Raw genomic sequence first — 14,994 nt, 5'->3', positions numbered from 1 at the left:
GCTATTTTCTCTGCCAGTTTCCCACAAGAAAAGTCAAAGGGGGAAGCCAGCAGAAAGTCAAAAGTTGCCATCACAGAATTAATTAACAACCTGTGTTTTCCTTAACGACAGTAACCAGGAATTGCTAGAACTGCTGTCAATAAGCACTTGGTCATATGATGTTGTACTTTACAACTGTATTGCTTAATGATGGAAATTCTGATCCCAATTACCATCATTGTGAGAGAACTATCTTGTTTTGGTTTTGTTCTGGATAGCTTTTGAAGTACAGTATAACCCCCGCACATTGTTCAAAAACCAAGTATAATTCACAGCCTTCCTTCTTCAGTATCACTAAGTTCTTTTGATTAAATTCATCCATTGTATATGCATTTTTAATATTTTGGCAGTGTTTATATTAAGTGCATATTCACATTTTTGGTGGCATCTCTTCCCAATTCCATCCAGTGGGTATTTTTTTAGCGTTCTTCACTTGACTTTCAAAATAACCTTCATTCTTTTTTATTTTTTCTTAAAATTGAAGGCATTTGACGGTCCTTGGAAGTCATCTTAAGCTACTAAGAGAAACTATAATACATAATAATTTTCGCCCTTAAAAGAAGCATCAGCAACAACAAAAAACAGTAGCAGGTTTTGCTTGTGGTTTCATGATTTCCAGGTTGCAATAAAACACTGGAAAATCACTTCTATAAAACTGAGTAACCTGCTGCTATCAGCATGCCCTTTCATTTGGCTGGTAACTCAAGTGTATAATTCTAACCATACTGTTTTATGTTTCCGCAACACTATTCAGTAATTTTTATTTGGAAAACAAAGGGGAAAAAATATTTTTGTAGATATATTTACTGTCCCACATAGGAAATTCTCATTCTTCTGCAAACAGCAAACGAAATGAAGACTTCTTAAATGAAGACTTATTATCAATTCATTACATTGTTTAGTATCACCCAAAGACTGAACAGAGCCATCTGCAGTACCTCACTGACTTTTGCATTTTTTGTCCATCATAAGCACCTTATTCCAGATGACTACAGTAAAATGTTTTGATGATTCTCACCAGTCATTTTTCATGAGATCTTATGAACATGGTTGTGCAGGTGGCGTCTTATTCAATCTCTGACAGAATGAAATTCAGAAACTGAAAAGTTATGTATTTCAGCTAAAAAGGCTACTGGAAATCTGCAGCCTTAAATGAGGCATAATTCACTTAACCACCACCTTCTCTAGCTTTGGAAAATCTAATCTCAATTGTGGTCATAAGTCAAGGACTTTCTGTATAGTGATATAATATTATTACTGCTGATTTTAAGTATTCTGTTCAGTAAAAATTATGAACTACATGCTACATAATCATTAAACAATAAGTAACCTTTATAGTTGCTAGGGTGGGAAATTTAACACTTTCTGAAACAGGAATATCACAATAATACAGACGTTTAATCTGCTTGCGAAAATTAAAAGTTGCAGTGATATAGCTTGACTGAATTCAAAATTCATTTTATCTATTCCACTGCAATATCTCTTACAGAGCTGCAGAGTTTGATAGGAAAATGATGGATATATGGCACTTTATTATCAAAGGCACAGCCATTTGGAAGAGGCACTAAATATAACAATATTCACATACAGAACTATATGAAGTGAAAATAATACAGTCCTTCTCCTTAGAGTACTGCAGATGTAATGGATCAACTGTCTTTTAATCAGTTAAAACTGGGAACAAAATTATAGATTTTTCCCCCTCCTCCTCTTGTAATCCTTTAACCTCCTATTAGTTATGAGAATTTTAACACCAATATTTAGTATAGAGAATCTTTTACCCAATTCTAAGCTCCAGTTAACAAAAGAGATCTAGTTAACTATACTTGCATATAATGTCAGTCTAAAAGCATCTCTTATCTAGTATTTAGATAGGAAGCTGACCTGCAAATTTTAGGGTTATTTTGGGATGTGAAATCTCCACATCAGTCCTTTGGGAAAGGGCGGTATATAAATCTAAATAAATAAATAAATAAATAAATAAATAATTAGATTGGGCAAGGTTATCCTAAAAGATCCTGGAAACCCAAGAAAATTCGAGGCAGGTGAAGAATGTCAAAAGTTATTTAGCTTCTATTCACACTTTCAGAGAGATACTGCAGTCTTAGTCAACAGAAAGGAAGAACAGACTGTAACCTCAGCATCACACAGCAATAAAAAATGGCTTTAAATATAGCAATAAAACTGGATTTACAGGGCAGACCTATCACTAGATCTGTCAACTACAACAAAAGCCCTTGTCTCAACTTGTCTCATCAATATCCTGAAATTCCAAAATTATTCCACTCCACTCCATTGTATTCTTCTTTTAAAAGGCTGCTTTAGGAGGCACTGACAAAAGGCATTGGAGGAAAAAAGCTTATTGTATTTTTTTCATTCAATAAGTCCTGTCTATATCTCTTTCTGGCAAGGTAATTCTAACTCAGGTACTAAATCAACAATATTTTACTGACAAGTAATGCAACTATGCAAGCCTGAAAACAGTTCTCAGAAAGACTCTTCTGAAGAACGAACCTGCTCCTCTTATTTAATTACAACAACAAAAACAACAATAACAACTTTGAAAGGGACCTTGGAGGTCATCTAATCCAACCCCCTGTTCAGGCAGGAAACCCTATACCATTTCAGACAAATGGCTGTCCAGTCTCTCCTTAAAAACTTCCAGAAGCATTCACAGCTTCTGGAGGCAGGTTGTTCCACTGGTTAATTGTTCTGTCAGAAAAATTTTTTCCTTAGTTCTAGGTTGCTTCTCTCTTTGGTTAGTTTCCATCCATTGTTTCTTGTCCTGCCTTCAGGCACTTTGGAGAATAGCTCGACACCCTCTTCTTTGTGGCAACCTCTGAGATATTGGAACACTGCTATTGGAACACTGCTATCGTGTCACCCCTAGTCCTTCTCTTCATCAGGGTGCCGCCGATCAAAGAATGCTGATTGGCGACCCCCAGGGGGAGAGCGTTCTCTGTGGGCGCGCCAGACCTTTGGAACAGCTTACCGCTTGAGCTCCGGACGGCCCCCGACCTTCGCTCCTTCCGGCGCGATCTTAAAACATTCTTTTTCGAACAAGCTGGCCTGGTCTGACGGGGTGGGGTTGGGTTTTTTTTTTAAAATTAGTTTTTAACTTAATATGTATTGATTTTATGGGCATGATTTTTAATTGGTTTTTAATGGTTTTTTAATTTTTGTATCTGATTTTTATTGTGTATTGCCCTGTTCACCGCCCTGAGTCCTTCGGGAGAAGGGCGGTATAGAAATCAAATTATTAAATTAAAATTAAATTAAATTAAACTAGACATACCAAATTCCAGCAACTGTTCTTTATATGTTTTAGCCTCCAGTCCTCTGATCATCTTTGTTGCTCTTCTCTGTACTCTTTCTAGAGTCTCTTTCTAAAGCCATAAAGTTAGGGCTTCTAATCCAGTGAACAGTCTGACTGTTTCAAAGGCAAAACTGCTTTCAAAGATATTACTATTTTACATGTCCAAAACTCTGTTTGATGTTTCTGTAACCAAACTACCACTGTCACTTCAATTTCCCAGTTTGCTATCTTTATACCTGAAGGCAGAATTATAGCATCATTAGAGAACAGTGCTGTTGTCACCTTCCCCAATATGATGCCTTCAAGTGTGGTGAAATCAATTCCACTAGTACTGTCTGGCCACTGGTTGTGTTAATGTTACGGGGATGTAGAATTGCGAGGTGGGAGAACAGTTGCAGACAGCACAGTGGTGAATTAAGCGGCAGCTTAGCCTATAGAAGAAATGGGGATGTAGAAACACCTCACAAGGAATGCTCCCTAGTTCCTTGGGCTATAAAGGCAATTGGGGGATGAGTGTATTTTTCAGACTTGCAAGATATTGTTAATGTAACCTTACAATAAACTTAAGAGACAGTACTTCCGGGTGTGTTTCTTGGCTGGTTACTTTGAAAGGCTGTAAGTAGGATAGATAGTCTAGACTTTGTTTATATTCCATTTTTTCCTGTTTATGGAACAGCTTACATCAATTAAAATGTAAATTATAAAACTTATTATTTGTATGTGCCAAGCGATCCAACGAAATTAGCAGGATCTCTACAAAGACAACTAATGTAATCTCAGTACTATATCCTGGGTGAATCCCCAATTAAAATGGATCCCAATCTGCAAGTACAAGGCTACAACTTCTTCAATCACATTCCTAGACATTCAATCACATTCCTAAGACTCCCTTTAATTATAAGGTTCTTTCATGTGCATATTTTTTTTCCAATAAAGCTCATATGATTGCTTCCTTTAAGCAATCGGGAAACAGCCAACACTCAAGAAGGCATTAATCACCTCTTATAATCATAGGACCAGTTTGATTTAGTCAATTTAACTAGCCAAGAAAGATTTAGATCAAGCAAACAGGTTGTGGCCCTCATTTCTGCACATGTCTGTTTCTGTCATGAAGATCTACAAATTGAAAAGAATCCATATAAATATACCTCCCGGTTGACTGTCCAAATGTTGGTGTCCAGGTTGAGATGAATCCAACTGGTGTTGTTTGCTACTACTGATGATTTGTTTTCCTGTAACAACCAGATTATAACCTACCAACATAGTTGCCCCTGTTCATTATTACTCCAGTATTTGCTTGTAGACTATGCTCCTTTTCATCACACCATTTCCATGATTCATTTCATCAATACTAAGCTATAATTTAATCAGATCAGAAATCTATGACAGCATCTCTGTTGTTGTCATTGTTGTTGACAAACAAGGGATGCAATGTTTTCACACCTGGTGATCAGATACTCTCCCTTCCAGACAGGCTCCACCTGAAATCTTTAGAGTCCTGATCTTGCAAAAGAAACTAGCAAGAGGAAGTGACTTGCAGCATTTCTTCCAAGGAGTGTTGGTATTGTTGCCCAGGCAAATTAGGAAAGCACCAAGTTTGGGAAGGTTGCACTAAGACTGGATAATCCAATTCCATTCAGCCAATAAAGTAATTGGATAATTCATTGGTATAAGCATCACATTTCACATTTCATATTTTACACTGAAATTTGGAAAGTAAAATGGAGGTGGGAAAGAAGGACACGTGTTGCCTTGAGTTACTGGAAGAAATGTGTGGTTAAAAATGGAGTAATAAATAGATTTTACAAGCAAGGCTATAAATATGTCTTTTTCCAGCTTTGAGAGTTGTCATAAAATTTGGCACATGTTGCAAACCAAGCAAAGTAATTGTAAAGCATCTCAATGAACTGTCCCAAACTAAAAATCCCTAAATTCTTTTCAAAAACACTAAAAATCATCTACAAAGGGGTCTGTTTTTAGTTTTGATGGCTTCCTTTAAAAATGCAAGTCCTGTGCGATTAGGTTTTGTGGATCACATAGATGCCTCCCTTTTGTCACAGAGTTAATGATAAAAAACATAAAAGATTATAAACTAAAATTACTGCAAACGATTCCAACAAGGGGACAGGCAACAGAAACTAGGTAAAAAAGTAACACAAGTAGATAAAAAAGTCAGATGAAAATCTAAAATAGGTTACCAAGAAAGAATGCAAAGCCTAGAGCTCAATATGGGAAAAAAAAATTCAGAATTAAGTTACACTGATTAAGAATGTTAAAAACAAATGCAGAATCTTCAGATATGTTCAACAAAACAAAGAATCGCTATATTCATTGTTCAATGAACACTGTATAGTTCTAACTGTGACAAAGAAAGGCAAAGCTATTCACCTTTTTTGATTCAGTCTCTTCCAACAGAAAAAATAAAAAAGCGTGAGGGGCAGAATGAAGATCCTGAAGCTTGAGACTGATGGAAATATGACTCAGGAATATCTGCTTAGTCTGAGTGAATTTAAATCTTCAGATAAGATAAATTGCAACCTAGGATGTTGCAGAAACTAAGCAGACAGATTGACCAAAGATTTATATATTATCTGTGAAAAATCTTCGAGATACAAAGTGCCAGATTATTGAAGGAGAGGAAATTTTGTTTCTATCTTAAAAAAGAGAAAAAACAAGGTTTTCAGAAACTATAGATCATGGTTCCCAACTCCAGGGCCACGGACTGGTATCAGTCCTTGGTTTGTTAGGAACTGGCTGGCCAAGTAGCAGGCGAGAAAACGAAGCTTCATAGGCCCATGAGCAGGATCTAGGCTGCACACAAAACATTTCCCCCCTCCCGCCCCCAATCCGTGAAATACAATTTTCTTCCAAAACTGATCCCCGGTACCAGAAAGGTTGGGGACCGCTGCTATAGACCAATCTGTCAATAACACCTGGACATATTCTGGAGTGAATCTGAAAATTTGATTTTTAAAACTGTTAAAAGTAATGATTATTACTAAATATCAGCATGAATTTTTGAAGAATAAGTCTTGTCAGATGAATCTTGTGTCATTTTTTTAATCAGCTTCCCAAATGGATCGTGGGAATAAATCAAATGCCAATTCCTGCAATGCATTTTACAGACTACCCATTCCATACTGATCAGCAAGCCACTTAAAAGTGGTTTGGATGGAATAATAACTGCATGTGCATATAGCGAGCTCGAAGACTATGTACCCAAGACTCTTCACAGAAGTGGAATGAGAGATGAAATAAAGATCATGAAGACCACTTCAGTCTAGTGGTTAAGGCACCAGACTAGAAACCTGGAGCTTATGAGTTCTAGTTCTGCCTTAGCCATGAAAGCCAGCTGAGTGGCCTTGGGCCAGTCACTCTCCCTCAGCCCAACACACTTCACAGGATTGTTTGTGAGGAAAACAGGAGTTTTCCTGTTGGATATGTTTGCCACCTTTAGTTATGAAAATCAAAGTCACAGGTGTAGAGTGGGAAGAATCTGGCTTGATAATAGCACTTGCAAAAGAGATCTTGGAACAGGAGCTGTTTCCATATTGATACAAGTCACTGAATATGTTCAAATATAGACTACCCAGCCATTTGTTTGGAATGCATTAATTTGGATTCTTGAACTAAGTAAATGATTCTCTGGCTAAATTTTCTACATGATTCTACTTTATTTCATCTAGTAAAGCAAGCTTAGTTGAAAAAAGTAATTACACACATGAGGACCAAAACAATGCATAATTTCACACTTTTTCAGGGATATTCAATATTCTATCTTCTACATCTCAACAATTTTCATTTTTACTCACATGTATTAATATAAAGAAAGATTTGAACTTTGTGACATTCTACATCCGAATTATTCGTAAATTGCAAAGTACTGATTCTCAATATCTATGGATATGCAGTATACATGAGTATATGTTGCCAAATGCAAGTTTTTGCTACACCAAAAACAAATGCAAACATCCAGTAAGTGAACTGTACCATTTTAATATGAATCTTTTTTGAACTAATAATTAGGAGGAAAACAATTTGCTATGTGATCCTCACTTCCAGCTCAAAGGTGAACCACACAATAAGTCACAGCAGATGGCTGTCCTAGGCTAGTTTTATTTGATCCTGAAAAAGTTAAATGGAATTTGTCCTGGTTAGATGGAGATCAGCAGGAAATTCCATGATGATAAAGTCAACCAGAAAGTCAAAACAAACAAACAAGGAAAAAGACAGTGGCAAACCTCTAAGAAAAGAACGTGAACTTGTTCATGCAATCATCAGGAGCCTAGTCTGACTCAAAGGAAACCTGCTTATACCACAGCATGAGTTTCAGGAGGAAGAGAGGAAAGGTCTTCTACTCTTTCCCCAAGACCAACCTTTGCTAGGCTAAAAGAATAAGGTAGAAGATGACATGAAATGTGCTTCACTTCTGGAGGTTACGATTCATTGGCAATCACAATTAACAGTACCAAGATACAATGGGGCAACAGATGCCATCAAATAAAGTAGCTCCCTATATCTCTGTTTGTGTAGAAGCTTCAAGTTTTGACATGCTATGTAAAGACGTGAACATTTATTGGTAAAAGGTAGAGTGAGTGAGGGGGGGGAAGAAAAAAGAAAAAAGAACAAGATTCTGTCCTTTCAATTCTTAACTACTTTTATATGTCTCAGGAAGGGTGTGGTTTTTTTATTCGTTACATACATTCTCCAATCTTAACCATTTTTCCTAATCTTCAGAGCTCGAGAAGGCCAATTTTTCCTTTATATAGTGTACTACTCTTTCTTTTCAATCAGTTCATACTTCAAGCCCTGAAGAACAGAAAACAGCAAGAGACCAGAAGGAAGAGATGAAAGGAAAGAGACCTCTTGAACAAAGAATGCACACCATAACAACCTGAAAGGTGTTTATATTTTCATCCATTTGAACTAATTACCACCATCTCATTTGCTTATCTTCCCTGTCCAGATCCTTTCTTTGTATGTAGTGCCTTTTAGAGAATTAAGTCTGAGGACAGCAATTGCCTAAGAATTATACTGGGGGTTGAGTTTTTTTATGGGTTTATGTTTATGTTGTGATTTTTTAATATTGGGAGCTCTCTGAAGTCCCCTATGTGTGAGCTGGGCCACAATATAAATTTCCTTAATAAATAAATTTAATAAATGAACTGCTGATTAATCTCAATTAACTCCTGATACCTTTTTACTTTAGTCAAAGAACAGGCAGCTGAAAAATAAATATGTCCTTACAGCTCTCCTATAACCCATAAAACCAAAAATCTTATTCAAGATTAATATTTCTTATATGCCTAAAAAAAAAGATTCTACAATCATGCCAATTATGTATCCGTGGACTAGCCACTGTGCCCTTACCCGTTGTGCACGTTCTTTCAAATCTTGATCCTGAGCCAGTAAGGACTGCAGTTTCTTCTGGACATCTAAAAGTTTCTCAGGATTGATTCTGGAAGAGCGGAGAGTCATAGAGAAAACAGATAAACCACAGAAATGTTCTCCTATCGTCTCCAAAAGGCCTACAAAGACTTATCTCCTGTTCATAGAAGAAATACTTCTTCATCTGAGGAATAAAAACTACTGTGAACAAAATACAGCTGAAATCGTATCAGGCATGCAGACTGTTCTCTTAAAATAATAATGGAAGGAACAAAAGCTGCAACTCCGTCCTTTTATGCAGAAAACAATTTGAACTGGAAGAGAAGATCATTCTTCCAAGATAAAACCACGGAATTAGCATTATGTATCTTCTTCTACTTACAGTATAAAAAGACAGAAGACTGAGCTCCTATGAAGGAAACAGCTGAATATTTAACAGCCATTTTTCATACTGAGGTTTCTCATAAAGAGAATTTTTCTTTTAAGTGGTTAAAAATATTTCCACTAGAATGTTTCGAAAACCTGAAAAATCTCAACAGAACTCCAAATTCACAAACATGACTGTGCATACACAAATGGAAAGTGGTTCTCCATCAAAGAATCAGGGGATAAGTCTGTTCAACAACACAATGCCCCACTATAGCCTATAAACAATATTTGCTTCAACAGAATTTCTAGCTGGCAGTCCATTCCACGTTAAACCTGCTTTTACCATTTCAGTGACCCAAAGCAAGCGTTCACTTGCCAACAAAAAACTGGTTCAAGATGACTTTATAGAATCTGTGCCAAAAGGTAGCATCTCACACCACAGTATATGGATCAAAAGACTTAAAAACAAGCATACTAAATCATTTGAATGCCAACTCTTTAAGCGTCTATAGAGCACTCAAGAATAAGGAATGAAGATTTGCAAGAAAGGGAAGCAGCCACCTTATTTTTTAATAGTACAGGTAGTCCTCAACTTAGGACCACAATTGAGCCCGAAATTTATGTTGCTGAGTGAGAAATTTGTTAAGTGAGTTTTGCCCCGTTTTACAACTTTTCTTGCCACATTTGTTAAGTGAATCACTGCAATTGTTAAATTAGTAACACCACTGTTAAGTGAATCTGGCTTTCCCACTGTTTTTCAGAAGATAGTGATCACATGATCCCGGGACACTGCAACCGTCACAAATATGAACTAGTTGTCAAGCATCTGAATGTAAATCACATGACCATGAGGCTGCTACAATGGTTGTAAGTGTGAAAAATGGTCACAAGTCACTTTTTTCAGTGCCATTGTAATTTCAAATGGTCCTCAAACGAACTGTTGTAAGTCGAGGACTACATGCAATTATTTTGAGCAACCGCAGCTTCTTTCCAGTTTCTAGGTGGTCTTACATTCCTTGGACAAAAATCCTTCAGGAACTATGTAAAAAATCTTAACGTAAGGATCCAACCATCCAGCGCCAGCATTTTGAATTATCCGCCTTTAAAAAAGTAAAGTTTCAAGCAGATACACCAAAAGGTTTGATTTGTTTGGATTATTATATTTTAAAAATCCAAGACACGCAAGGAACTTAGACCAGGGGTCCGCAACCCCTGGTCCGTGGACTGGTATGAGGCCACGGCATGCCAGCAACCGGTCCACACAAACAAGCAAAGCCCCATCCACGGGATGCAGGCAGCACACAAAATCACGCACCTCCCGGTCCGCACAAAAACCTTTCTCCACGGAACCGGTCCCTGGTGCCCACAAGGTTGGGGACCTCTGACTTAGACTACAAAGAGAAGAAGTACCTGATTCTTTACTTTTTAACCTCAGAAATGTATTTACTTAAACAGCTGGAGAATTTAAGCCTCGTCCCACCCCCAATTCATCTCTTGGTCCTCACTTTCTTGCATTGTAAACAGTCTCCCCTTATACTCCACTATGTAATTTCCTAAATGTTTTCTATCTCACATCCATATTCAAAGTCTAAAACCAAAATCCAACGCAGTCAGCAACTGATCAGCAAGGCCAAGATGGGCACATCAAGTTTTATAAAAGCCTTGCATCCAAGCCAGCTCCCCAACCTTAACAATTCATCTCAAAAAGATGCCATACAATTCCTTTATCTTTCTCTTCTCCCACTTTTAGAATGTGAATACTATATATTTACCCCACTGGCTCTTTTTTATCATTTACAACCTTTGAAAAGAAGATGGCTTTAGCGAGACTTAGGATACAATATTCTTATGTATTCAAACAATCCTGGATTATTAGTTCCGCAGCATAGCAAGCCACAGCTCTGTTATTTCAATGGCTTTTGAAAATAATTAAATTCCTCTAAGAAGACAAAAAGGATTCATTTACAAGAATCTGCAAGGTTCACCGCACTCCCACTTTATCATCCATGATTTAAAGCACTGTAAACAGCATTATCAAAAGTGAACAGCTACTTCAGTGCAGCATCTGAAACAATTTTTATGCATATTGAGCTACTGGATATTAGGTAGCAAATGGCAATTAGTTTTGTATGCATGAAGGTATAAAACTGATGTCATTAGAAGTAAAGCAGGAGACTCCTAGTGCTATCAACTGAGCTTTGCTTGGAGGAAAAAGGTTAAAATAGCATTAGTGGTATAAATTTAACACTGCCCTATTTCAAGTGAGCATTTTAATATAGCAATATAGGAACTGTGTACTATAGCCACAATTACCATCTGTTCAATTGTTCAAAGAGTGGATTATATTTGTTTCGAAAAGTATTATATTTTAATAATAGATTTTAAAAGCATATGTGGGCGTTTGGCAGGAGTTAATAGTGGCAGTAGCCATTGTTTTCTCTCCAATTTTATTTCTTTGGCTAATGGTACCAATTTTTTAAAAGAAAAATATATTACTGATGTAAATATTACACACGCCGTGTACACCTTCCACATCACCTCACATTTCGTGTAATTTTCCTACTGACAGAGTTCACTGTCTCAGCTCTATCTTTCCTAAACAGATTAAGCGTTAGCAGATCACATCATTTTGCTTGAGAAAAAAAGGTAAAATTGCTAGGAGGTGCAAAAACAGAAAGGTCAGACTGTATTTACAGACCTCCATTCCTCCAAAAATTTGAAATAATGGAAGAGCATTTTCTCTATTTGCTTTCCTAGGAAATAAGAAGATTTGAAATGTTTATGTTATTTGTAAAAATAAATGATGGAATGTGTTGCCAATGGATACTCTCATTGTGTTCTGCATCGTTTTTAAGTTTAAAAATCTTTTTTGTGAAGGGGGGGGAAAAAACCCGGCCTCATAGGAAAGAAACCGCTTTTGCTTTCAAATGCATAACTAAGTTATATATAAACTGGAAAAGAACTTACTTGATATTGCTGACAGGAACTTTTTTCTGTGACAGCTGCTGAATCATGCCATTTTCCTCTGAAGGAAGCAAAATGAGGAGAGCTTCACCACCTTCTTTGTATCTATGTAATGGGGGGGGGGGAGAGAGAGCATTTTGTTTTCTTCAAATCCAAGCTTTCTAGAAAGTAATTACAAGCAGTCCTCAACTTATGATCATAACTGAGCCCAAAATTTCCACTGCTAAGTGACACAGTCATTAAGTGTGTTTTGCCTCATTTTAGGCCCTTTGCTGCCACAGTTGTTAAGTGAATCACTGCAGTTGTTAAGTTAGTAACCTGGTTGTTAGTGAATCTGCCTTCCCGGCCTTAAGGCCGCAAAAGGTGATCAGATGACTCAGACACTGCAACCCATCATAAATACATGCCAGTTTCCAAGCATCCAAATTTTAATCACATGACCATAGGGATGATGCAATGGTCACAAATGCGAAAAACGGTCATAAATCATTTTTTGCAGTGCTGTTCTAACTTCAGTCACTAACAAATGGTTGTAACTCAAGGACCACCTTGTTCCCAGCATTTCTGGGAGGTGCAAATGGGAGCTTCACAGTCAGACTCTTCTTGCAGAAAAGAATTGAAGGATGGAGGATACCACAAAGCCTGCTGCAATCTCAGCTGACACCATTTTAATTTGGGGTTTGTTTTGTTTTAAAAATTCTGCCTGTTCTTCTACATGTTAAACAAGTAGCGTCGGTGCATTTTGTTCATTTTCTCCCACCTGAACTCACCACACAGCTTTAAAATTTGTTAATCCCTCAGGCCACAGCTACATTCATTATAGACAGTTTATCCATGAATGTTCTAAAAGACTTAATCAGACTGAGTAGTATCCTTGAATATATCTAACCAATGGTCATGGAATCTTGCTGACTGTCAAATTTCCTTCTTTGCAGTCATGTCTAATCTAAATGCTTTGATTAATAGCCTTATTTAAAGGAAGAATAAGAATTCCAAAGAGAATCTTACCTCAGATTACAGTATGACACACTATTATATAGATAGCTGATTACTGCAAAGCTCATCGGTTACCTATCACATTTTCATTACCAAAAATTAGATGTTTTTTTTCTTGAAATGAAAGGATAGCCTGCATCTACTCATTGTAGCCGCTAGTGTTTTTATAAGTGTGAGAAATAATTTATACACTCTTTATCACTCTCGGCTTCTTTTGAAATTCAGAACATACATACCATTTTTAAAACTTCTCATGCTATTCACTTCTATACCAACAAATATTTTTGTTGTTGTTATTTAGGCACAACAATGACTAACAAACACTGTTTCATGCTTACCAAGCTAGGCATAATGGCTGAATGCAGCATCCCAATTTAATCTACTTGGAAGAAATCAGACACTAAAACACATCATGGCTTCATTCTCTAATTGCTTGTGGGTTCAAAATCAAATTTAGCTATGCTAAGCTAAATGTTCTAGTTACACCCCAGCAAATAATGCCTGCATCAGTTGCAAGCCAGCATGTTTGCTGTCAGGCTGAGTGCAATGTACAAACTGGGCACTGAGACTTAGGTATATGTGTAAAGCTTTTAAAGTATGTTGTCATTTGTTGGCAAAAAAAAACACCAAGACATGAATGTGACTTTCTAAAAATGAAAACTAACTGCTGTCCTCTAGTGGCACTGTATTTTGTTTTATATCAAATTTGTTTAAAATAAACCCCATGGAACAAAATTCTGAACCAGATAGCTGCAAATATTTCTGCAAGAAGACACTTATAATTCTACTATTTTGATGTTGTAATCTGTTATCAAATGAGCTTTCCACGAGATAAAGCTTATGATCTCTCTAGCAACACCAATCCTCTTATATATTTCTTCAAAAGTATCTGAACATAAGATATTGCCTAATTTAACTTCATCTTTTACTCCTATTTGATCAAACAAAATTATTCCACAAGAACTGAAGCTAGGAAATTGCTCTTTTGCATTTCAATGTGTAGTTCAGGTCAAGTGAAAGCTAAACCAAGGACTTGTCAGAAATTAATTTTTTATTTTGTTTGGATTTCTGATACTTTATGTACAGTTCTTCTTAAGCAGAAAAAGGCCAACTGGCACTCATGGGTTCCAACCTATTAAAGTTGCCATGGCACCTGCGAGGCTACAAACTCTATTTGGTTTTAACTTCTTCCTGATTTCTCTTAAAATGATGTATGAGAAATGGACAGGGTGGGGGATACTTCTAGAGCCCATAGGGTTTATTAGAAAACAGCAGTGGTAAATGGTGAAGCCTCAGAGTTTCAGCTGAAAATGTATCAACCTCTTGGAGTGATAGAAGGAATGAGCAGAGTACCCTTACTACTTTGCCTTTTATAATACATGGTTCTATCATTACCCACTTTGTACCCATAATATCTATTTTAAGTGCCATTTTGGAAACAGATAGATCCCTTCATTGTGAGAGACCCATGCCATGCTTTCAAATTTCCAATGTGCCCACTGGTCCAAAAATATTGGTGTCAACTCTACAATAAACCTGTCTGCAGCCATTTCCTTCGTTCTAAGTTGCCACAGGATCGGGAAGGGGATGGAGGATTTCTACTAGTCAAAATGTTTTACTGTCCCGTGGGAACCAAGGTCATTTCTGTCAGTTAGGATAGAGGCTGAAGCATTTAGTTAGAAAGCCCGCAAAACTCTTCTATTGGGAAACGTAGCTGATTGCATAGCTCTGAGGTGGGAAGTTCAACTTTCTAATATTGTTGCTTCTGAAGGGAACTTCAGACTTGGTTTCACTTTTGACCATGCCAATACTATGTAACCAATCAACATGTTTTTGAGAAAATCTCAAGCCTGGAATTCTGATTTATTTGGTCTTCTCTATCGGAACCTTGGATTTCTTTGAGGCAAAACTTTCCTCATGAG

The 14,994-nt window shown here is 36.9% G+C and overlaps 1 protein-coding gene across 1 annotated transcript in view; it reads right to left on the bottom strand.

Moving 5' to 3' along the window:
* DDX10 (DEAD-box helicase 10) overlaps nucleotides 1-14,994 on the bottom strand; it is a 151,200-nt gene that overhangs the window by 112,750 nt on the left and 23,456 nt on the right. The window contains exons 10-11 of the mRNA XM_081326918.1: nucleotides 12,080-12,181; nucleotides 8,726-8,813 (exon numbers count right to left, since the gene is read on the bottom strand). Of these exons, the coding sequence (XP_081183044.1) occupies nucleotides 8,726-8,813; nucleotides 12,080-12,181 (190 nt within the window). The remainder of the gene's footprint in view (nucleotides 1-8,725; nucleotides 8,814-12,079; nucleotides 12,182-14,994) is intronic.

This window comes from Vipera berus (genome assembly GCF_964194415.1).
Source record: "Vipera berus genome assembly, chromosome: 4".
Taxonomy (NCBI): Eukaryota; Metazoa; Chordata; class Lepidosauria; order Squamata; family Viperidae; genus Vipera; species Vipera berus.
This window is presented reverse-complemented; position numbering and strand designations above follow the sequence as displayed.